This window comes from Triturus cristatus, chromosome 11 (assembly GCF_964204655.1).
Source record: "Triturus cristatus chromosome 11, aTriCri1.1, whole genome shotgun sequence".
Taxonomy (NCBI): domain Eukaryota; kingdom Metazoa; phylum Chordata; class Amphibia; order Caudata; family Salamandridae; genus Triturus; species Triturus cristatus.
The window spans coordinates 182,352,511-182,378,166 of NC_140594.1; the positions used below are offsets into that span (position 1 = coordinate 182,352,511).

Below are 25,656 nucleotides of genomic sequence, written 5' to 3' on the forward strand. Positions count from 1 at the left end.
ATCCCTTGTAGGCATTTTTCACCTATTACTCATCCTATGTCTGCAGCCTTCAACACCGTTTCTCACCGCACACTAGTCGCCAGACTACACAATGCCGGCATACAAGGAACATCCGTGCACTGGATCTGATCGTTCCTCACCGTTAGAAGCCAAAGGATCAGACTACCTCCCTTCCTCTCAGCCCTCACGAAAACCACCTGCGGAGTCCCACATGGGTCTTCAGTGAGCCTGGCCCTCTTCAACATCTACATGTTCCCCCTCGCAGCCATCTTCAGACAACACGGCCTCAACATCATATCCTACGCCGGCGACACCCAGCTCATCCTCTCCCTCACCATAGACCCCACCACCGCAAAACTCAACTTCCAGAAAGGAATGCAAGACGTCGCAGTCTGGATGACCAGCAGCTGCCTCAAACAACGCCGTGAAGACAGAAGTTCTCATACTCTGAACCACCCCATCAGCATGGGACAACACCTGGTGGCCCAGTGCCCTCGGAAGCCCACCCACCCCCTCAGACCACACTAAAAACCTCGACATCTTACTAGACTCATTACTCACCAGGAACAAACAGGTAAACGCTGTCACCTCCAGCTGCTTCAACACCCTCCGCATCCTTTGAAAGACCTTCAAATGGATCCCTCCGGCGTCAAGGGAGACACTCCCCCCATGCACTTGTCACCAGCAGACTGGACTACGGAAACACTCTCTACGCCGGCATCAACAAGTCCCTACACTGCTAACTCCAGACAATACAGAACACCGCGGCCAGACTCGTCCTCCGCATCCCCTGGCACGAACACATCATTCAACACCTGCTGAGACTCCACTGGCTCCCCGTGGAGAAGAGCGCCCCCATCAAAATCCTCACTCACGCCTTCAAATGCCTTTACAACAACGGACCCAAATACCTCAATGACAGAATAAACTTTCAAGTACCCAGAAGAAACCTCCCATCTGCCAACCGCGCACTAGCTGAAACCCTGTGCATCCACAGAGGCAGAGCAGGTGGAAGATCTTTCTCTCACATTGCAGCCAAGACCTGGAACGAGCTACCGGCAGACGTCCGATGCGCCCCTGCCCCCTCCCTGAACACCTTCAGGAAGACTCTCAAGACCTGGCTCTTCAGCTGAACAGATCAGCATTACCCCCCCCCCCCCCCCCCCCCCTCTGTGCCTTGAGACCCTCACAGGTGAGTAGCGCGCTTACAATTCCCTGATTGATTGACCCAAGATGGGAGCTGCCGTGATCAACTCTCCGCCTTCCACATTCCGGTGGCACCTCTGTCTCCATGCCCTCTTCTCCCTCAGTGTCAGATAATCGCTGAACACTGGCTTTGCTAGACACTTGTGTTACGGTCCACTCAATTAGCTGGTGAATGCTAAAATCTGCTTTTACATTATAGGCGTTAGCGGAGCTCAAACTCCCAACTTTATACTCCATGCCCAGATCGGCCATGCCTCTGTCTTTCACAGGGATGGGGGCTTGGAGTAAACCATTTCATGAGCATTCATCTGACAACTAACCTGCTTTACACGTCACTCTGGATGTGTCCTTCACAAACTAGTATCTCTGTTTATCATCGGGTGGGACGGTACAGCCAGAAACCCCATGATGCTTCTGTTATGGTGTGGAGAAGGCTGCCTTAATAAGACGGGTGTAAACTTCAGGTAACAAACCCATAGCAATTTGCCATACAGACCAAATTAAACCCGTCTCTCGCTAAACATTGAAACAACTGGATCAGCCACCTCCAGCCCTCCCCTAACGACCCCTTCCACATTCCCCTCTTCACTGCAAAGTCTCAACTGTCCTCACTCCAAAGCCACACCTATCCACCATATATTCCAAATTTAATATCTTCCTCTTGACTTACAACTCTGAGCTGCTTGCTTGCTACAAAGTTTCCACTGTATGTAATCACTGCGCCACTGGCAGTGCGGCAAACTTTCACTTTCACCAGACTGCCTTCAGTGGCGCGGGCAGTAGCTGAATTCGGAAATGGGCTCCTGCTGTTTATTAGCTCTACTGCCTGCGGGGTAAAGCATCCTATGGTCTGCAGCGATGTGAGCGACCGAACCAGCTAGGCCCACCACAGCCCGGGCTGGACTGGAGGTCGGAGGAGTCACTCAGAAGACCCAGATTGACTGTGGCGGCCGGAGTGGTGCCATTGCAGGCCGAGCACCGGGACAGGCCTGACGGAATTTGCGCTGGCAAGGCCCGAGCCAGTTTTGCGGACACCGCCTTAATCTTGACGCTCGCAGCACTGCCTGCTGCTTGCACCTGCCCAGGCCACCATCGCGTGCTGTCCCACGGTGAATTTAAAGTTTTCATCACCGGAGCTCAGCCTCACGTCATTTAGTCAGTGACCGGCAGTTGCAGCGGCCGCCCAGGACAGCCTGAAACTGACTGGACAAAAGCAGAATTCAGGACAGCAGGCCCCTGGACTAAGGAGGCGGGCGGTAGACCTGAACTGCCAGGGTGACTCGCAGGCTGCTTGCCTTGCAGTCGCTGCCTGCAAAGGAGGGGAAACGGCCACTACAACACGGCCGTTTCCACGCATGCTTTACAACGCATGTGTGGTTACCACGTATGACCTTTACCACGCATTCCTTTACTACGAAATGCGTAGTAAAGTAATGTGAGTTAAGGGTAAAAATAAAAAAGGGGGGTTGGGGGGTCTCCCCCCCCCCCCCTCTTCTTCTCTTTCCCCCCCCCCCCCCCTTACGAAAAAAAAAAATAAAATTTACCTGATCAACACTCTTCTGTGCTTCATGTCCTTCGGGCAAGGAGCATCATTAACATTATTGCGTACGTGCGTCTACGTACTGCATTTTGAAAAAAATAGAGGACAAAAGACAACAGAAAAAGAAATCCGTCCATAGAAAGAAAAGAAAAACGGGGAGTGTATAATTTTATACTAATTTTAAAACCATAGCCATGAAAATGCCATTATCATGCATAGCTATACAACGAAAATCGTTGTAAAGGTATGCGTGGTAAAGGGATTTTCGAGGTAAAGGATATTCGTGGAAAGGCATTCACGTTGTAACGCATGCGTGGAAAAGGCATGTGTTGCAACGGAATGCGTTGATGTCCTACAACCGCAAACTAGTCCAAGTAAGTGGCGTGTGTTTGTGCTTATGGCAAGAACATTGATGCAAACATTAACAAGTGCCATGAGTCTGCCTTTTTATTTGAATGTGTATTTTCAATGATTGGCGGGTTTTGTGCATTTTGCAATGTCTTTAGGGGGACGCGTGAAAGGTTGCGAGAATGTTCTGTACACTGGTCATGGAACCTCACGTCCGGTTTATGCCCCCTCGCTGTGTTTCTATCACAAGTAGCTCCTGTTGTGCACCGATCCTTTCTTGGACGGTTTTTCTCGTACCCTGCTTAGATTGAGGTGAGTGTGATTTTCAACTCTCAAACTGTTATCTAGTAACCAATAAAAAACACAGCAGTTTATGTTCAGAGATAGTGTTACAAGTGAAACTACTAGCACAAAAATGCAACCTGCATTTGGTTAAAACGCTATTCTGGCTGAAAATGTAAAACATGACAGAAAAAACTTGGCAACTGTGGTCTAAACTGCAGAGGTGGTTGAAAGTAAAGGCCTGTGCCAGTAACTTTTTTGGGGAATAATAGTAAATGTGCAAATCCTAATCCAAAAAATGCGTGTGTGCCATCCGGACTGATCATAATCTTTACCACGGAGCTGGCTCGTTGCCTTCCTCAAAAGAAAGTGTTCTAAAAGTCAGGTCAATGAGGCTTTGCTATCGGCCTAGCTGTGGCCTAAATGAGCGCCTCCCGCGCTCCGCTTTCTAATGCAGCCCTGCTTACAGCTCATGTGGTGAGCGTCAGTCGAGTGAATCTGCGAGTCACTCATCTGAGTATAATAAATTATGAACGTCTTCCAGACTGCTTGATCTATTTTCCGCAATTTTGGCTACAGTCTCATAAATTTAGTTATTTAACAATTATTTCTTATGCTTTGAAGCAGTTAACTTAGCCTTTCTCGTTGCTCAAATGGGTATTTATATGTTTCCCTCCTTCATTGCTTTATTTTGCTTGTGAGCAAGTGTCACTCAGTCGCTGAAAGGTCACTCAGAATTACACTGTATTTATGAAAATATCACGCATAGCAATCTGTAACCTTGGCAGCTATGCAACCTTTCACGCGTCCCCCAAAGACATTGTAACATGCACAAAGCCCGCCAATCGTTGGAAAAAAACACCATTTAAATAAAAAGGTATACTAATGGCATTTGTTAATGTTTGCATCAATGTTCTTGCCATTTTGTATATCACCATTATCACTTATTTTGGCTTGCTTGTGGTTTAGTCAAATATTCAGCACGTATTTTCACTAGGTTAAATAAGCACAAACAAACGTTCGAATGACTGGCACTTACTTTTACTCTTCTGCAGGCAGCGACTGCAAGGCAAGCAGACCGCGGCAGTTCAGGTTTACCACCCGCCTCCTTAGTCCAGGGGCCTGCTGTCCTGAATTCTGCTTTTGTCCAGTCAGTGTCAGGCTGTCCTGCCGCCGCAACTGCCAGTCACTGACTAAATGACGTGAGGCTGAGCTCTGGTGATACATTTTTAAATTCACCGTGGGACAGCACACGATGGTGGCCTGGACAGGTGCAAGCCGCAGGCAGTGCTGCGAGCGCCAAGATTGCGGCGGTGCCCGCACAGCTGGCTCGGGCCTTGCCAGCGCAATTTCAGTCAGGCCTGTCCCGGTGCTCCGACCTGTAATCGAACCACTCCGGCCGCCACAGTCAATCTGAGTCTTCTGAGTGACTCCTCCGCCTCCAGTCCAGCTCTGGCTTTGGTGCACCCGGCTGGTTCGGTTGCTGAAGACCGTAGGATGCATTACCGCACCGGCAATAGAGCTAATAAACAGAGCAGGGGCCCGTTTCCGAATTCCGCTACTGCCCGCTGGCGCGGTGAAAGTTTGCCGCACTGCCAGCCGCGCAGTGATTAAATACAGTGGATACTTTGTAGCAAGCAAGCCGCTCAGAGCCCAGCCCCCAAGAAGTCTGCTGAGCAATGCGGGGTGCCTGCCTGTGCCACTGACGCTAGTGCTAATATAATAACTATATAGCCACCGCTCTGACCACAGTGCTTTACAGGCACAGCGCTAATATGCGTGACTTAGCATTTCAGTGCGGTGATGTGGACCACCTCACTGAAATGCCTTAGTCTAACGCCTTATGCGTGATACTTGGCAGGACTGTTCTCCTGTGTGGATAAAGGTCACGTTAGTGAGGACCTATTATTTACTACCGTTCTTGGACAGACTTGCAACTGCTCGGCCTCCACTCCAAGCTCATAAATGTTGTTGCTGTTAACAGGGCGTGGCACCAATCTAGAGAAGCAAGTTAGCTGGTTCGGTGCCGGAAATAAATGTCTCGGGTGCTCCTTGGCAAGAGTTATAAAAGAAAAAAAAAAGAATTGCGAATGTATTGGACATATTTACTTTTTGTCAAAGACCGCGTTAACACAAAGCTACAGGTGAGGAGTTGATTCTAAATTGTAAGTAATTTATTATTATTGCTTCAAGGACGCTCACACATTTTATTTTGTATTTTTGGTGAAGCACTTCTAACCATATTGTGACGTCGTAGAACAATTTTGAGGTTAGATATAGGGCCACAAGTATGAAAGTACCGGAGCTGTAAGTGGAACTCAGTGACCCGGGTTTTAGCATTTACTAGTTGCTTGTATTTTGGTACTGGAAATCTAAATTACTTTCACTTCGTGGTGAGGTCAGTTTTTAGTTCACGGCGATTTTCGCAAGTAAACCATTTATTTGCAAGCTGTTTAAATTCATGCATTCGTTGCTTACTAGATACTTCATGGTTTCCACGACTTGTGTGGATCATGCCATAACGGGGGAAGGGGGAGTTGTGAGAGGGAGTGAATGAGGGAGGCCGGGAGAAAGAGACGAAGAACCAAATGTATTTTGACATTTCGGGGAGATGGTGGACACAGAAGCACCACTGCCCTTGTTACATATATATTTCAACCTCTACCAGAGCGGGTGGCCACGTTATGCCAGCAGGTGGTAAACCCCTTTTGGGGGGGGGTCAGTGCAGATATAGATACCGCATCGCCGGCCTCAATCGTAGCACCGTGGTGTTCCTGCCTGTCACTTTAAGCTGATCCTCTGGGGAGAGAGGGTGGCGTCTTGCACCGGCACGCTGAGCCCTGAAGCCCTTTGTGGAATGAGCACCGCTTGAGTCGTTTTAGAAGGGGGTTCAAGTGTGACGCAATGTATGCTTCGCTGTGGGGGGGGGGGGGTCCGTATTGCTTGTTGAACGAGGGAGCGGGCCATGGCATCGAACTCCAGCTTCAGATTGGCAGAAGGGTAGATTAATTGGTACCCGGCGAGGTACAGAGGATGTTATCTGCATGGCCAACCCGACCACCTCGCTTGTTGAATTGAGGAGGGTGGAACACGCAATGAGCACAGTTTTGAATTTGGCGGGGGCAAGGGAGTGAAACCACCGTATGGTTTTTGGTATGTTTTAGATTAAACGTGCATTATTACATGGACTATATTACCCAAGCGAGTGTGTTTAACCAACAATATTTGGTTTTCCGTGTTTTTCACTGCTGAGAATTGGGAAGTAACCGGAAATCAGTGGGTTAAGTCCCAGTAACTTGAGCAGTTTCTTCCGTAGCCGCCTCCTTTCTCTTGTTTTTTAGAAGGCTCTGTTCTTTCTTAAATAAGGATCCTATTACACCTCATAGACCTCTCAGACCAGTTTGTCCTGCTGTGGAGCTTGAATATAAACCCTCAGAAGAAGGTTTTAATATTGCGGAGCATTTAGTCTGCAATACGCTTAAACGCTCGAACTCCAGACACTTTGTTCTCCTATTATTGCAAAACCAGCGTTCTTCCAAACCACAGCTGATCACAATAGAAGTCTGTGACCCTGGTGAAGATGATAATCCTAGGGATGAATAGCTTTTGATTGGCCTCTTTTAATGGGACAGGGCATTTGACGCGCCATGCTCAAGTCCGCTTTGATCCATTGATAAATGTGCCCCCTAGAAAATTACTTTACAACCTTGTTAAATTTTCCCTAGTTTACATCTGATAGCTCCCAGTGCTTAAAAAACACACTTAAGTGCTGGGCCTACATTTTGTCTTGGGATGCGACCCCCACCTACTTCAAATGCCATAGTTGTAGATTCCACATCTCTTAACTGTGTGTGCGTTTTTTTTTTTTTGTTTTTTCTCTTTCTGACCTTCTCTTTATTTTGCTATGCGTGACAGTCTAATAACGAAAAATAATTCTTGGTTGCCAAAAACGAGTTCTGACCCCCCGCCAACTGCATCCATTAGTACAAATGAAGCACTGAGAGATCCATTCAATCAGGTGTTTTAATTAGTGACTTAAAACATCTATCTAAAATGATTTTCCATTGGAGAGACTTACCTGGTTTATTTGTACATGACTATAGAGTCATCCATATATGATCCTCTCTTAGCAAAATGTTACTTATTAAGAATTAGGCTAATGCTTTGCTATACCAAATACCCTCATACTTGCACTAAGGGTGGGCTTGGCAATGGGTATGAAGACTCTGCTGTTTGTGTTGATATAATGTTTGACTATTAATTGTTGAGTGATTTATTGTCAGGCTGATGTGGACAAGGCAGTGAAAGCCGCAAGGGAGGCCTTTGAGTTGGGCTCTGCCTGGAGAAGAATGGATGCCTCTGACCGGGGTTTGCTGATTAATCGATTGGCAGACTTGATGGAAAGAGACAAAACTCAATTGGCAGTGAGTATTTTATCCCCCCCCCCCCCCCGGTTCTCTAATACATGTCTTCATGCTGTTCTTCTAGGTTTGGCTGCTACTCGTGTGTTTTAGGTTTCTTAAAACAATAGTTACATTTATCCTAATTTATGTTATTGTTGTCATGGTTGTATTTCTGTTGGCAATCGCCCCAGCTTGACATTAGTCCATGGGAGAAAGTAGAAGAGGTCTTGGGAAATGGGTGTCTTGGTGGGTTGTGAACACTGCATGAAAATTATATCCTGTGGTGTAGATGAGCAAACCCTCCTGATTGGAAACCAGACTTCTGTCTATGTAAGGGTAGCATATAGGGGGAGAGGCCTGATGGGCAGCAGAGAAGTCAGAGTAATAAATGTACAGAATATTCTGGTGTAACAAGGGATTGTTCACAAGAAAACAGTGACCTCATATCTAAGGTAGAGTACAACCGTGCTTTAAGATATCATTTAGAATGTGTAGACCAGTTTTAGATTCCTCTCTGTGGCACTGCAGTAGAGGCTTGCAGAGATTGCCAGTGCTCCTCTAATTTATCCATGCAGACGCTTGTCTTCTCATGACTGTGTTGAGGCCTGCAGGAGAAAACGAGAAGACCGCATGCCCAGCAGAGAGCTCTGGTGTGGGGCTTCTGTTGGCTTGAGCGAGGAAGGGGACCGATTGGGGATAGATAGTTAGATCTTCCCATGTCGCTGCATGAAGGGGAATACGGAAGTGGAACAGTAACATCTTTCCTGTAGTAGGTCATCAAAGCCACAACATTCTGTTGCTGTTACTTCACCACTGTGTGAGTGAAAAGCACTCTGGGTAATTTCTGCAGTTATAACTTTATAACCATTTTGTGGTGGTGGTGGTCGAAGGTGCATGGGTGCATTCAAGACTAGTTCTGGTACAAAGATGCAGGTGCCCTGTTCTGAGGCTTTATTCTGGTGGCACCGATGGCACATAATATGGTCATCTCTTTCTTGTAACCATCCACTTGCTGTGCAAAGTTGAACTCTACCACACGTACTAAAGTTTATAAATAAGCGTAAATCCGTGCCTTTGTTCTCCCTGGCATAGAGACATACAAAGTTTGACAGTTTGTTGCAGTTTTATATGGCACAAACATTACCCGTTAGAGTATCCTAGCGCTGCCACTGCACCAGCTGCACAATTCAAATCAAATCCCTTTTAACTGCAAGGAAACTGCAATTGTGACTGCCTGTTTAGTAGTCAAATATAGCAATATAATGTGTTTAGAGGAGTTCTGACAACTTTTGGGCCCAGGGCTACTGCATCAGCTGCCTCATTCAAATCCTGATCCTGTTGTCTGCAAGGTAACTGCATTTGTGACTGCCTGTTTAGTAGTAAAATAAAGCATAGCTCGATTACATTCACTTGTTTTTTTTTTTAAAGCGTAATATTTATTGCAACATTTAGAATGTTATCATAATGACCAAATAGATTAAGCTGAAAAAATCAATCCGAGAATGCCTGTACAGTGCAAAGAAAAGTACTAAAGCATGAATAGAAAATGCCACAAACGTTTTAAGGCTAAAGCATCTCCTTTACACAATTAAGTAATAAGTTAGAAGCTGCCTGCTTTTTCCGTGAGAGGATATCTTATCTTGACAGTGAATGGGGCTTAAACAGTGTGAAGAGCTTTAGTAGAAGTATCGTAAATGCTTGCAGCCAGGGGAAGTTAAAGATCCACACAAGCGAATGAACACAGTAATTCGGCATTGGAAACTGATAAGAGACCTCTATTAAATACAAGAGATTTCACAAGCACAGCACAAGCGCTGTGCAGTTGAAACCTAAAAACTCAAAAGGATCAAGCAAGAAATTGAGTATATACATTGTAACAAACGGCTTAGTAGATTCAGGATCCAGAGAAGTATTGATAGAGGGAAGACTAGAATGCATCGCGTAGAGACTCGCATAGATCAAAGACCCCAGACCCTCATGCGGACCTTTCAGGTTGGAGTCTCACTCATTTTGTCATACTGCTGCGTTTGATTGTTGTGTGGTGACACCTCCGATGCGTTCCCACTGTTGCGCATTCTACATTTTCACTTCACTTCCCTTCCTGACATGGACTCAAAAATAGACTACACAACTATACCACGAGTTTCCGGTGGAAGGTTGAGGGAGGCTAACAATCTCTGCAATTCTATGCGTTTCTTTCCAGAACAGTTTCTACCAGTCTGCAAAGGTTTGTCTGGTCTTAATCCAGTATTTCTTAGTGCTCTGATGACGACTAAGGATATTGCTGAACAGCATGTTAAAAGTGAAACTGCTTGTCTCCCTGTGCACAGAGTCTAGCCTGTGCGTTTTTTTTTTTATTTTCACCACTTTTCTCTTTCTGCTTTAGGTGCCTGGTCTCTGTGCCGGGCAATGGTTAGACCACAGAGTGCCTCCTGTCGGTCTGCCTGTTCCCTTTGTCCCACTCGCCTTAATTTGTACTTTGCTTTTTACATTTTTTTTTTTTTCTTCAACCTTTCCTGCTCCGTGCTAACTTTGATATTCATTACGTAGTATGGGTTATAGATTTCGTTTGGGTTTTGAAGCTTGCAAGCAGCGTCTTATGATATTTTGTCTGGTCCGGTCACAAGTCAATCTTAATAGGCTAACAGTTTCCGTTTTAATAAAGCAAATTGCATCCTCCGACTAAAACACTCTCAGCCGGTAATTCTTGGTGTGTGTCCAACTTGACTAGTAAAGCTTTATATAGCACTAACAAGTCTTTCAGGATCATAATTTCGTGGTCCGGTTTTGTATTCACTGGCTGTTTTAGGTGAGGTTCAAGCTGAAAAACACTAGCATTGTGATGGCTCTGACTCTGCAGCAATTGAATGCTACTGTACATAGGAGATTCTAGATTCTATTGATAACTCTAAGAGGATGTTCTTGCCTGGGGATTCCAGTCATTTTACTGTGTGGAGCATGGGTGTTGGAATGTCCATTGAACTGGCAGATTGTACTGCTTTCAGTCTCCCCACCTTGAACTCCTCTTCCTAGCCTTCCTGCAACCTCCAGTAAAAACTTTATAAAACTCCCACCTCGCGAGGTTAGGAGCTGTCACATAGTTTATATATACCATAACTTCTTCATCATATACAGATTTTGCAGTGCCCATCCCTCCTTTGAAGAGAGTGTAGGACCTCCTTAACAGTTGTTTCGATTTAGATGCCCGTACATAGGTTTCCCTGAATCATGTCCTTATATAGGCACAATTCGCATTGCCCTTATTTAGGCATATAATCCCAGTCCTTTTTTAGGCTTTAGCCATGCTATCCAAATACAGGCATGGTCACCTACATCTGTCCATCACAACAAGTTCTTAGAAACCAGACCCTTAAGCTATCGGGACTTTCCCTAGCTAGGATTATTATTTTCTCTAAGAACTCCTCTATTATGCATGAACTACTATTCCTTAGGGGTTCATTCATGACTTCTTCCTCTGCCTGACTTTACGTCGATGCTAGCATTCCTAAGCACCTTCCAGGTATAAATATACCTTCCCTTACCATGGCAAGTACGACTCGGCACGGCTCCGCTCGATACGGTTCGCCCTGGCAAGTTCGGGAGGAATTGGAGTTCCCGCCTGATGCACTGACCAGAGGCTGTCATTCCTGCTCGCAGAGAATCCAGCTTCCAGTGTTCTGACTCCCTTCGCGAGTTGTTAGAGTTTGAGACCAGGAAAGAGAATCCCACCTCTCTCATTCTAAGGTATGGAGCTGACTAGAACCTAGAGGGACTCTTTGCATACAAACTTAGTATATACCATACTATAGAAAACAGCACCTACTTGTTAGTTTGTACTACACTTAGGTTAAGTACACTCGGGTAGAACTATTTAGAAGCATCAGACGAGTATTCACTTTTAGCCTGTTATTTATGTATGTATATATGAATATATGTCCTAGCTAAAAGACAATGCTATTGCAGTATTATTTCTTCTTACTGCTTACGCTGTGCGTATTATATCTTGCATACTATCTAATGATTGTAACCGCTCATATCTCTTACACGAGAAACAAGACTGTTCAATAAATCCTTTTATTGAAAAGCCCGTCTTATCTATTTCTGTGTAACTCTGGAGAAACTAAGCATGCACAATTGACTGAGTGAAACTGTTATCTATTGTTTCCACGATTCTGAGACGCGTTCCGATTCGAAGGGAAACAAAGTTGTCATGTTTATGCGGTTGTCAGAAACTACTCCCTTCTTTATTCAAGAAGTTTCTAGTGACCTCTGAGTTAGCTGGCACACAAAGTAATTAAGTTTAATGTACTTGATAGAGGCATACTGACCTCAGTCCTATGCCACACCTATAGTGTATATTATTCCAATGCACAGAGCCTATAAGGGAAATAGGCACTACACTACAGTTGTTGAATTGTTTTGCAGTTGGTAAAAAGCGGCTTGCCAATGAGCACCAGCTCTGGTTGCTCTTTGGCTGGCTTTTGAAATCCTTTTTCTGCAATCCGTGCACCTCCTAAATGTTGGCTTTTCCTCTCCAGACTAGTCTCTGCCCTTTTTTGCAAATTATACCTACCTAGTACATAGTCCAGAAATGTCTCTTATGTTTTGAGTGCTCCACTTGTGTATTGCAACAGATATTTTAGACCCTTTCAAGTCTGCCAACTGTACTCGACCTCAACAGCCAGTCAGGCGATCGTGAGAGAGTCTTTTCTCTGTTTGTTTTGGGGAAAGGTCTAGTGTTTGGATAGTGGATATATCCGAAGGACTTTACATAATGATAGGAGAGCTGGAGCAGAGAGACAATAGATAAAGTTTAAATGAGTACTCCTTGAAGGGGTGCATACACACTACTGGTGGTTTTGCAAAATGGTTCACATTTGGAAATGTTCTAAAGCTATGAAACCATATATCTTTATTTTTATGAAGCTGTCAATAGTGCGTGGATACCCAGTCAAGGGTTTTAGTGCTACACATGTTAGATATTAGAATAGTGAATGTTGAAGGATCATGAGAATCTTATAAGAACAATGCATAATATCCTCTTTTGTTGTGGACCATGTAATGGTGTTTGTTGTTTTTTGTAGACTCTGGAAACACTGGATAATGGAAAACCTTTTACAGTATCATACGCAGTGGATCTGGGGATGACAATAAAATGTTTACGGTATGTGAAATGCATTTTCACAAAGGTTAATTTTAACTACAAGAAAAAGTAATTTGTTGGATCCACTCCTGTCTATTGATCATTAAGCTGCTGCAAGAAGAGAATATGTAAATTGGAATGTCGTTTTGATAATAAACTATCAGTTGAGACTGCTTAACTTCATAACGACCTCAACCCACACAAAGTTCACTGGACTGTGAAACCAAGATCTAGCAAGATTTGAAAGATCCTAAAATCATTTGCAAGGGTTCCTACTGAACCTGAGAGACGGGGACCATAGCATGCCAGCCCTCGGATCATTACACTGGCATCCTACCAAATGAAGACCGTTGTTCTAATGTTATGCTTGGTCCATATGGCTTTGTGTGACCTTAACTTTGTCCCGCATTTATATAGATATTGCTAATTTTGGACTAGGTCGGTCTATAAACCAGGATCTTCACTGTGGAAGCCTGTGCTTGCGCACCCAAGACTCAAAGACTTTACAGAGAGGCCTGAACACCATCCTTTCTGCTTGACCTATGACAAAGGCCTTACCTCTATTGATTTCAATAACGTATTCTCTGAGCATTTGATAATTTTTCCCTGATTTACACCTCTGTGGTAATTAATTGTGAATAATATGTGCTGTCCATTTGCCTTTCCGTAGAGTCTTTGAAGACAGGTTTGCATGAGCATCTCTCACCAGACAGAACCTGGTGATAACTGCCCAATCAAACACTGTTGTGAGTTACACTTGTACCAGACTCCATATGCAATTAGTCCTTATTCATGAGTCTAAAGGTCCATGTTAATGCTGCTGTGGGGATTGCCAGTGGAACATGTGATTAGACTCCTGCAGTAACTAGGCAAGAGTCTAATTTGCCTTCCACCTGAGTGTTAGGGAAGAGGCCAAGAGCAGCCCTAGGGAGGCTTATGTCCGATGCAGGATATAAAATATGGGTAAGCCATGATTAACTACGGTTTGTTAAACTTAAAAGATTTATGTTAAAAATTTGCTAACTAATGTGTAAGATGATAATGCCTTTTACAAAAAAAGAGCTGTGCAAAAAAGGGTCACACTTGCTCCTTTGTCTCTGCTCCACTTACAAGCTGAAATGCAGGCCCCCGATAATCTGTGATTGTTTAAAATGTAGTGCCACTGATGATTCCTTCTCTTTTCTCATACACTGCAATTGAATCCTTACCAGTTCTTTCCTTCAAGCCCTCCTCTGTCTTTCAGTGTAAAGCATCTAGTTACCTTCAGTGCTGAAACATCCAACTCGGGGGCCAGCCCTTCTGAAAGCCTTCCACTGAATCAGATCACCTTCTTTGGTGGTGGGATAAGAAGGGAAAGCAACAGCTCATTGGCTGTGCTCTCTAAAAAAAAAAAAAGTCAGAAGTGGCACCACCTTCTTTTCTACATTGTTCCATTAAAGACTGAAACTGTAGTTATTGGACTTCCTACTTAACCCGACCAAGCCGTGGGCAGAGTTTATGCAAAGCTTCCCTCATTTGTAACCAGTGTAGCATCGGTTCTCAAAGTTTCTGTGAATACTCTGGAGCATGGCCATAATTTCATTATGGAATGGGCTTTAGTGGGGCCCTCTGTGGAGGCCACATGCTGCTTGGGTGTGAAAAAAGTCCCACCTCGCTGATCTCTTTGCTTCTTTTTCAGCCCTAGAGACAGTCCTGCACAGGCTCCTGGTAGCCTTCCATTTAGTACTAGCCCGTCATGGGCACACAACCATTCCCCTGGACCTTCCATGCAAAACTTCCTTCTCAACTGCATCCTCTTTACTGTACCCAAAGGTGTTTCCCGACTTCCCCCTCCTTAAATACCACCCACTTCATTCCTCCTCCTCCTGCGCCAATGTTGACTGCACTCCTCGGTTTCATCCTCTGCTTGGGTCATGGCTTGAAACCCAGCCCCTAGGCAACGGATCCAAGTTGGTTAGTATGAAATCCTTCAATGGTATCCGGATCCTTGAGTGCGGAATTTTAAGGCCAGACATTGGCTGTAAGCTGTGTAAAGTACAACGTACATGAACGATATGGGCCTGTTTTCCCACCCTTACAACCAGAAGATGCCACAGTAAAGAGAAGCTGCAAGGGGATCATCCACAACAATTTTCATATAAGTGTGAGTTGCACGGCCCTCTCCAGCACGCTCCTAGGATTACCCTTCTCTTCTTGTCTTCGGTTATAGTATATGAGGTGGCCATCCCAATTTGTAAATGAAAGGCCTCTTCAGGAGACCCAAGAATATGCTACCATCTTGGTTATCCATCAGCCCCAAAATTCCAGATGTAAGTTTCCTGGATCCTAACCGTGTAGTGTATTTGTGTTAATTGACCAAATCATCTCCTTGCTGGATGTTCTGAGAACATAATCGTATACTCTTGGGGTGGGGGAGGTTACAACTACATATTAATGAACACTTCTTTTTTTCAATAGGTACTATGCTGGCTGGGCGGACAAATGGCATGGAAAAACCGTCCCAATAGATGGAGACTACTTTTCCTACACTAGGCACGAGCCAGTGGGAGTATGTGGGCAGATCATTCCGGTAAGGTGAATTGCGCTTCCGTAAAGAAGCAATTGTAGAGCCAGAAAAACCAAGTCCTGTTTTTTGTCTTTGCTTTTTGCCCAAACTCAGTCCTGTTTTTGGCTTTTGCCTAAATTGTTAAGTGGTGGAAATGTACAGTGTCTTCCTCACTGATGCCACATATAGCACTATTTTGTGCCTGATTTAGCACATGACAGAGTTCTGCGCACACTGTATGCACTGTGTTTCTATGTCATGCCATAAGGGAGCTGAAGAAAGTTTTGGACAAACATCAGTGACTGCTTGCCGTTTGTGGTCTGAAAAACTTGCCCATGGTAGTATGTCTGTGAAGTGTTGGGGATATAGAAAAATGAAAGGGATCACTGTGTTCTTTTCAGTCTAACACTCTTTGCGTACTTTAATTTAATTTTTGACCGTGATTGGCAAGCATGTTTTATTCCAAAAACTGAATCAAAACGCCATGTGAGAAAGATCCGTGGAACCCTGCGCTAGGATGCCTTCCTAATAGAAACTTAAATAATAATTTTTAACTCGGTTCCAATTTTAGAAGATCGCAAATGAATAGATGACTACTTGCATTGTGCATGCCAAATAAGTCAGTTCACTTTCTTAGATCACTGTTGGCCCTTGATTATGTTTACTTTTAATAGCTGCACTTAAACCACCTGAAGGATGGAATGGTTTCTTCCAGTTTTTCAGGGCTGGTTTCGGGACTGTAAATGCTTCTCAGAACTGGAATGACAGTGGGATAAATGGTAGTCCTTGTAACAATGCAATTCAGCTTTACTTTGGCTCAATGGCCATAAAACACATAGGTCAATATAAAGCATAAATCTGATTAAAATCCAGTGCATTACAGTTCTGACAATGGTCGTAAAAGTTCTAAATACAGCAGATTTTAAATAATAAAAAAAACTGTTAATAGGCACAATATAGCAGAGGATAAGGAAAGGCCGCATGAAATTCAAGCATTAAGATCCATGACTGGGTGTAGGAAATATCCAGCATTGCCTGCTGCTCTCATAGGCCGGGCAGAAAAACAAAACATGATCTAAGGTCTCTTTAGGAGCACCACATGCCAGGCAAGCCTCTCATCCGCACTGGGTACTTCAGCCGATCAACCTGTAAAAGACCGAAGAGGAAGGATCCCGTCACGTAACTGCAAGGACGGAATCTTTTTTTCCCCCCAGTTTTTCAGTGCTGGTCTCAGGACAGTAAATGCTTCTCAGTGGGATAACATCAGCTTGACCAGAAGTGTGTTTTTTTTTTATTTTTTTATTTTTTATTCCTCAGAGCATGAAGTAATGGACAGTTGGGAGTAAATTACTATACTCCACCTTTGCATCTTTTACTTTGTTTCTACATTTGACACTTTTGTTTTTCAGTCCACCCTCTTTTTTTTCTTTTTTTTGTATCGGTTTAATTCATGTGGATTACTGCTGGTCTCGGATGTCCTCGCTGTGCAGCTGTTTATTTGGGGTTTTCTAGGTCCAGTTGGACAGTTCAGTATGTTCTTTGATATGTATTCTACATCTTTAGTAGAGCTTTCAATAAAAATGAAATGCTACCCCTCCGCCTTTTTATTAAATTGTTTTGCAAACCTAATTTTTAACCATGACTGTGATTGGCAAGCATGTTTTATTCCAAAAACTGAATCAAAACGCCATGTGAGCAAGATCAGTGGAACCCTGTGCTAAGGTGCCTTTGTGGATGCTATTGTAAATGGCTAGTAATGCGTGGTTTATTGTATAGCCTATATGTAGAATGTTGGTTGTTGTGTATGATGTACAGAGGTGTTTCAGTCATGTTGCAACTAGATTCCAAAAGAGTTTGTCTGAAGGTGATCTGGAAAGTGAAAGAGGTACAGTATGGCAAGCTACGTATACATATCATTTTACCATGAAACTATGCCTGAAGGATCATGAGCTGGGAACAATTGTCTTTATTATTTTCCAGCATTTTAGATGGTAAACCCAAATGAGAAACAATGCGTGTAATGTTATCACGGTATTGAAGGTTCATTTGGCCACTTGATTATACTGCAGTCTTGGGGAGAGCTTGGACCCAAGTTCTTCATTTTGTTTGAGGGGCATGACTACTTCCAGCTTTTTGAGGCCATGCTGAGGTTGGGTCATTATAAGACCAGTAGCCCAGATGAGAATATTTTGTCATAGATGAGTTGAGTTTCAGATAATTCTATAGTATCGAGCGGTTGACTGTTTGGACATATAGGGAAAGGAACACTGTTAGCTAGGTCAGAAGTTTTTTTCCAGTTTTAGAATGGTCTGCTTATGGTCAATCATTGTAGCAGGTAAAGTTGAGTGAACTCATGAGCTTTGTTAGCAGGTTGAGGTGTACATAAGAGTATCAGGCAATGGATCCCTGAGACATAACTTTGACATTTTTTAAGCTTTGCTTGCAAAGAGTTTATTAAACTCTTTTAGAAATTAAAAAAGGCTTTAGCAACGGCTGGGTGGTGAGTGGCAAGCCTTTTAGCCTGTTTCCTGCCCTGGAAGTAGGTTTATTTTGTATTTGGCAGTTGCTGATGGTTTCAAATATGGAACACTATCTGAAGATGTTTTTCATATTTTCCCTGTTATCCATCTGCACTGGAAGTAATATCACTGGATAGCCCATCATCCTCTTGCACAGGAAGTTGCATCACTGAATTTTCCTTCATCTGCACAGAAAGTGACATCTTGGCTCCCCACTAATACTTTCTTTAAAAGAAGCCAAACGAGGGCTCATTTCCCATCATTCATCTGCACAGGAAGGGATATCACTGGCTTCACTTAATGGCAGAAACGTAAACAATACTGTGGGGCTTGAAAAATTCAAATGGCATCCAAAATCATCTGTGAGGGGAAAAAAAAGTTTTGTATATGTATATAACTGTTCCAGCCCCGCCGAATGCAGTCACAGAACGGAGATTGTCTGGCGAGGACCTCTTTAGCGAACATCCACAGTAAATAAATCGGGACCAGGACATAATCCAGTGCAGGTCTGTATTTATTCGGCAATGTAAAATCCAGTAAAATAATCGGACATAGTGCCCGCCATTGACACGTTTCGCTCACGTCCGCGAGCTTGATCACATGGCGCTATATATATATATATATATATATATATATATATATATATACACACACACACCTACTGGCAATCGCCAGTAGGTAGTTATAGTTCAGACCTATTATCCATAGGAAATACCCAACTTTCTATTTGAAATAACTTTGGCGCCGGTTGACGAATGTCTGTGAAATTTTCAAAACTGGTGGGGTGCTCCGGTCCACTCCTATCCTGAGAGTCTCGGGGTGATTCATCTAGCGGAGGCCGAGAAAAAAGGGGGGTCCCAAAACGTGTTTTCCCCATGCAATTTTCCATAGGAACCTTTAATCGCAGCTACAGCCCGAACTGCTGAACGGAATGACACCAAATTTGGCAAAGAGGTAGCCGTTGGTGTAAATCCGTTCAGTAGTTGCTGCGAAAATCAAAAGTAAAATCGCATATATATCTATGGGCGCGGTGGATCCGCGCACCCTCCCGAGCTGCGTTGCTGATTGTTGTAAATAGGTGCGTGGCCTCTGAACACCTCTCTGCAATGCAGCTCCCTGGCGCATACTGGAGGTACCTGGTGGGCTAGTTGGTCCCCAGGGACCCTCCGGATTGAAGAGGAATTAATTCCCCCACTTAAAATGCGCCACAGGGCGTTTGCACACATGTCACCTCAGGCCCAGCCCCCTTCCTTCACCATTGTGCAAACGCGCCCCCTGGCGAGTTGTAAGTTGGGGAATTAATTCCCCTTCAATCCTGAGGGTCCCTGGGGGGCCAACTAGCCCACCAGGTGCTTCCAGTAAGTGACACTGCGCTGCGTTGCAGAGAGGTGGTGCAGACCGTGCCCCTTTTTACACCTCTCTGCAACGCAGCTCTGTGGTGCTTACTGGAGGTACCTAGTGGACTAGTTTGCTAGTTGGACCCAAGGGACACTCAGGATTCAAGGGCACTTTATCTCCCAAATTAAAATGGACACAGGGCGCGTTTACACAGTGGTGAAGGGAGGGGATGGGGCCTGAGGTGACGTGTCCTAACACGCCCTGTGGCTGGTTTTAAGATGGGGAAATAATTCCCCTTCAATCCTGAGGGGCACTGGGGGGGCCAACTAGCCCACCAGGTGCTTCCAGTAAGCGCCACTGCGCTGCGTCGCACAGAGGTGGTCCAGGCCGTGCCCTTTTTTTACACCGCTGCAATGCAGATCTGTGGCGCTTTCTGGAGGTACCTAGTGGGCTACTTGGACCCTAGGGATCCTCGGGATTCAAGGGGACTTAATCTCCCAAACTAAAACGACCACAGGGCATATTTGCACACATCAGTTTAGCCCCCACCCCCCCCCCCCCTCCCTTCACCAGTGCACAAATGCGCCCTGTGGCGCATTTTAAGAGGTAGTTTTAATACCCCTGCCCTATTATGTACTGGGGCTTACAGAGAAGGTCATTCTAATCGCAGGGGTACCCCAACGCATAGTGTTCCCTAGTGTATGTAGGTGTTTTAACTCTTTGTGTCTTTTAGCATAGTACTGGCTCTAGGACTCACTAACCCTTGCACTCCTCTAGTGACCCATTCAGCACCATGTACTAATCCATTCATTGCGCCAAAACCCAAACACTTGTAAATTCACCCAGGCACTCTCCTTGTAGTACTCTAATCATTCAGTCAGTACCCAAAGTGCTCATCCAGTGAGCCAGGCCTTAGCACATGGACTGCTTCAAACCCTTATCCACTATGCATGCAGTCCCCTAACTAACCAACACACTTATAGTTCTGCACTTATACATTCAACAAACAAAAACAATATTTCAGTTTCAATATTTAAAAAACTTTATTTCCATTTATATTAAAAATATATAATTTAAAAAATAAAATATGTAAAAGTAAACAGTTAAACTGTAGACCATCAGTATTAAATACATATAACTATTACATTTAAAAATTATCAGTGATGTCATTTGAGATGTCACTGACCATGTCATGAATGATGTAATATGTGACATCATCAGCAGTGGATTGCGGATGCGTGAGTTTTATAGTTAGCAGAACTAACTATAACGGAGGAATTTCAATGGTTTAGTAAATGTCCAGCTAACTAGAACAGCCCTGAAACCTATGTTTTTTTAGTGGGAAAAAATGTGTGTGTATGTGTGTATGTATGTATGTATGTATGTATGTGTATGTATGTATATATATATATATATATATATATATATATATATATATATATATATATATATGATATAAGTTTTTTTTTTTTTTTTTTTTTTTTTTTTTTTGAGAACCCTCACCCACCAACCTTGCTGGTGGCATGTTTCATCATCTGGTTTCCACCTAGGGTGCGGAGTGCATCCTAGGTGTGCTTCAATGTCTGATTACAGCAGAGCGTGATTTTCTTTTTTTTGTGACTATTTGTAGAAAAGGTGAGTTAAATCTGTCTCCAGGATACCCCTCCTACCCAGGAGAATTTGAATGAGTTCCTGGAGCAGGATTAAAAATGAACTGCCCATGTTTAGGAGATGTGAATGGTCTCGCACATCCTAAAATAGGTCTACATGTTTCAGCCAATTGAATTTTATTTAAAAGGCTTTCTTCAGGACCAATAGTGACGGGCAAGAAAAAAGGGGGGGGGGGGAGGGGCCCTTGGAGATGTGAATGCACACGCTAAGGTGTGCAAAAAGGGGGACATTATCTCTGGGGTGAAACAGTGACTTACGGTTTTCACCCAGAACAATGTACCTGTAGGGAAATAAAATGTGATTTCATGATTGGTAGTCACAAAATCTGTTACTAGAAGATGGAGTACTAGATATAGTGCACCCATGCAGTGTCACATATACCTCATGTGGTCGCATACATGAAGCATTCATCCTTAATCTTTTGGTCAGTGCATTTGTGATTGCCAGCGATTGCACAAGGTCATTCAATCAGTGAGCATGCACGTGACTCACTCAATCCCATGCACGAGTTTCTGTTTGCCCACGCCCTGCAAATGGTGTGAGACCTTTATTTGCGCCTGTCATAAGAAATTCCCGCAACAGGCATCCATGCAGTCATCGCTCAATTTGGAGCCTGTGATCTCTCCTGTGAATATCAGCAAAATGTGGTCACTCATCCGTTTGTGGAGAAATCCCTGTCGGCAGAGAACCGTAAGGGGTAGAGGCAACTGTAGTCCTTCCCAGGTTATTGACCCCCCCCCCCCCCCCGCCCCCCATTTGTTTGGTTGACAGAGGGATGAGTGTCGGGACTTTCCTCCGGTCCTACTTACTACTTCAAGGTCCACCGCCCGTATGGGTTTATTGCGGCCCTTCCACGAGATCCCGGAGATGCTCCAGTGTCGGCATCTGCTGACTAAGTAGTCTGCATTGTTACGAGCAGGAACGTCTCACACGTACGGTCGTGTGATGACATAGGAGGCCATTTTCCAAACGGATCAACCTTCTGCGAGTTAACCCCTTCCCTGTCGTATATTAGTTGGATTCTACATGTTGCGCAGAAAAAAATCTTACTTCTGCACAGCTATGTGTCTTTCTACTGTGGCATGTGCTAGGGGGCATGTAGGAGGTTAACTAGTAGAGTGTTGTAACTATATTGTTTTCAGAACCTAGGTATGCACGTTGTGGTGATCTTAATCGATTTCATTGCTTAATATATTCTGAGAAAATAGAAAGTGGCCTTATGATGGGAGTGGGCTTATTTAGATTGACTCCTTTAGATTTGGCCATATTGCTGGTCATATGGTTTCTAGTGTCAAATGTTTGAGTAAAGACCGTGAAGCTCCGGCAGCTGAGTTAATGAGTTGGATCATCCCATGTTTAGGGCGTTCCATGGAATATTATTATTTAATATCAGTTTGTGTGGATAAACGGTAAATCCATCTTTGTTCTTTTTCAAAGAGACGACCTTCTTAAATGAAATGGTGGGCAAATTGAAACTCATGCATGGGAATGAGTGAGTCACATGCATGCTCACTGATTGAAAGACGCCGTGCAATCGCTGACCATAACGAATGCACTGAACATAAGATTAACACTTGTGGCATGCAAGGATGAATGCTTCATGTATGTGACCACATGAGGTATATGTGACACTGCATGGGTGCACCGTTTTTAGTACTGCATCTTACAATAACCGATTTTGTGTCAACCAATCATGTCACATTTTATTCCTTTACAGGTACATTGTTCTGGGTGAAAACTGTAAGCCACTGTTTCACCCCCAGAAACAGAGATAGTATCTCCCTTTTTGCACACCTTAGCACGTGCAGGATCTCTCTTCACCGCGCGGGCCCAGGGTGCGGCAGGCAAATGGCACAGCAACGGCACCGGAGCCCTCACGTCATGGGCACAGGATGGGGGCTGGTCTCTTCTATGACCCCCAGTGTCTGCAATGCAAGCGAGCCGCACGGGGGGGGACCCCGCTCGTCCAAGTCCGAAACAAAGGGCGATTGGGCGCGGCCCCGCAGCTGCACATCAATCCCGCCGACACCGCCTGGTGCCTCAATTCTTACGGGGCTGGTCCGGCTGCGCGGTACAGGTTTTCAGGGGCCAGATGCAAACGCCCCCAGGCCACAGACATCGGTGTCTCGATCTTGTGGCTCCAGGTGATCCGACGTCCGGACACATCCTACGCGAGCACCACCCAGTCGCTCCGGAGGCCTTCACGTTCGTCAGCCTCTCCAGCTCGCCTTAGCCTTTCTCTGCCGGTGCGAGTCGTGGCTCCTGTTCCCGGACACCAAACGAGAGCGTTTGGCGTCCCTCTGCTCCACAGGTACTTGTAGCGCTGCAACGGCCGGATTGAAGCCGAATATCGCGGGCCTTTGGCGTGGCCCCGGCGGAGCTCTCACTTTATGCTGCCATCTTGGCAGACGCCCGGCCACGCCCCCAGGAGTTCCTAGTTTTTAAACATTAATGTTGCGGTTTGTATTACCCTCAAAGCAATGGGACTGTTCTGCTCATATTTTGGATTCTCGTTTAATATCCATAATTTATCCATCCAATATTTTACTTTTTACCCCTTTCATATTTCCGACACTCCAAATTGTGAAGCGCTCCGATACCCATCTGGGTTTTGTTCGCGCTATACAAAACTTTTATAAATAAATCCACCTAAGTTGAGGTCACACTACCCTGACTAGGGATTATTCTAGGAGCAGTTAGTTGGTTCTGAGCAGCAGTTGTTTCCCCAGCTGTCCCCACTAAATAGTGTACCTTACCCTCAATAAACCCATTGGTTTTCCCTTCACGCTGTGTCCCTCAACTTAATTTCATACACTCGGAGGTGGCACCGAGTGCCTTTCAACAATTAAGTGAAACCCTGATGGAATCCTTTCGCTACTATGAGAATCTGCAGTGTACAAAATTTTGTGGGCTGGAATTCCCAAGATAGTTCTTCCTCAGAGATGCTTTTTAGCTGCAATGGAGGTCAAGACTCCTGCACGTCTTCTTGAGATTAGTGAGGCATGCTATTCCTGATACATTCTTGTTCCAAAGAAGCATGATAGCCTTCATTCAATCTGGACATCAGGATCTTGAACCCTTTTTCTCCACATGGAGAATGTTATGTTTCTGTCCTTTCTGCAGCTTCTGTTGGTGCTTGATCTCCGGGACCGGATCGTGTCTTAACTTACAGGATTCATGTACATCCTGACCGGGGCGTCTCCTCTGTTATGGCGAGGAGCGTCACCCTACTGTTGGAACCAGCAGGCGCATGCAAAATAAATGATCAGAAAGCAGTTAATAAACCTGCTTTATAATCATTTTATTTTACTCCAGAACTGCAGCAGAGTCTTGAGGGCATGGCCATCAGCAGCAGGAGGAGTGGTGGGCTCGGGGCACTGCAAGTGCGCATTTCGGTTTGGCTGGCCATCTTAGGACAACCGAACCGACATGCGCACATAGATATCTCCAGGCTGTTGCTTGGAGATCAGCAGGGCTCAGGAGCACAGGCTCCCAGTCCCTGCTGGAGCGTGGAACCAGCCCACTCTGCCCAATCCCTACGTTTCTCTCATGCTGGGTAATACCAGCATGAGAGTAGTGCCTGGATTGGCGCAGGGGAGTCTGGGAGCCTGTGTTAGTGTCTTTGGAGCAGAAGAGGCAGCGGATGTCAGGCTGTAGGTAAATGTCCATCCCTCCCGACCTGCCCCACTGATTTCCCCTGCTAACGGCTGTCACTGGATCCTGAAGTACCTGCATTTTATAGTGGGCTCTACTCACTACCAATCTACAGTCCGTTCTTTTAGTCTGACATTGGCACTGTTTTGATAAAGATGATGGCAGTTGTGGTTGCCCAAATCAGAATTTCGGCAATTCTGATTTTTCCTTGGGTGGATGTCTGGCTTTTGAGGTCCAGGACGTTTGAGATGGTGGCGCCACATCTGCAGTTTACAGCATCCCTGCTTCACGACTTGGGGTTGTCTATCAATGTGTTCAAATCTCACGTGGAGTGGTCTCAGCACCTCCTGTTCATAGGAGCAGTGCTGGAGCCTTTCCACCAGTGTAGAGTACGAGTTAGTCGTGCACTAGTCACCCCCCCCCCCATCCCAAATTCCAAGAATGGGCCCAGATCCCAGTCCTGTGTGTCCTCCACCTGCTAGAACTGCTGGCTTCTTGCATCGTCCTGGTCACTCATCCCCCCCCCTGATACTAGAGCTCTCCAGTGGTGCCTTTGCAGGCAAGGGTTACAATGCTGGAATAGACTAGCAGACTCCCTTGTGGGTTCTGGGGACATGGCAGCTCCGCTTACCTGGTGGGGTATGGAGTACCATCCAGCCCCTATTGCCATGGCCACAGTTGGTTGTGACTGATGTCTCAACCCTAGGGTGCGTGTATATATGTGTGTGTGTGTATATATATATATATATATATATATATATATATATATATATATATATATATATATATTATTTTTAGGACAAGGTGCTTTTTCCTCCAGTCCGGCAATGGCTGCCAGATTTGGTTTCATGTTGCGACCAGCCAATTAGATCACTTGCTCCCACTAGACTCTCACAGGAACAAGATGTGGATGGGGGGGGGGAGGGGGGGGGGAAAGCTCTCTCTGTCAATCGTAACACTCGTGGTTGTTTTTTTTTTTTTTTAATGGTGTGCTTGTGAGAATCTCA

The 25,656-nt window shown here is 44.9% G+C and overlaps 1 protein-coding gene across 1 annotated transcript in view; it reads left to right on the forward strand.

The window, feature by feature from the left end:
• The window catches only part of ALDH2 (aldehyde dehydrogenase 2 family member), a 125,048-nt gene that overhangs the window by 23,152 nt on the left and 76,240 nt on the right, over positions 1-25,656 (forward strand). The window contains exons 3-5 of the mRNA XM_085634478.1: positions 7,660-7,800; positions 12,864-12,943; positions 15,380-15,491. Of these exons, the coding sequence (XP_085490604.1) occupies positions 7,660-7,800; positions 12,864-12,943; positions 15,380-15,491 (333 nt within the window). The remainder of the gene's footprint in view (positions 1-7,659; positions 7,801-12,863; positions 12,944-15,379; positions 15,492-25,656) is intronic.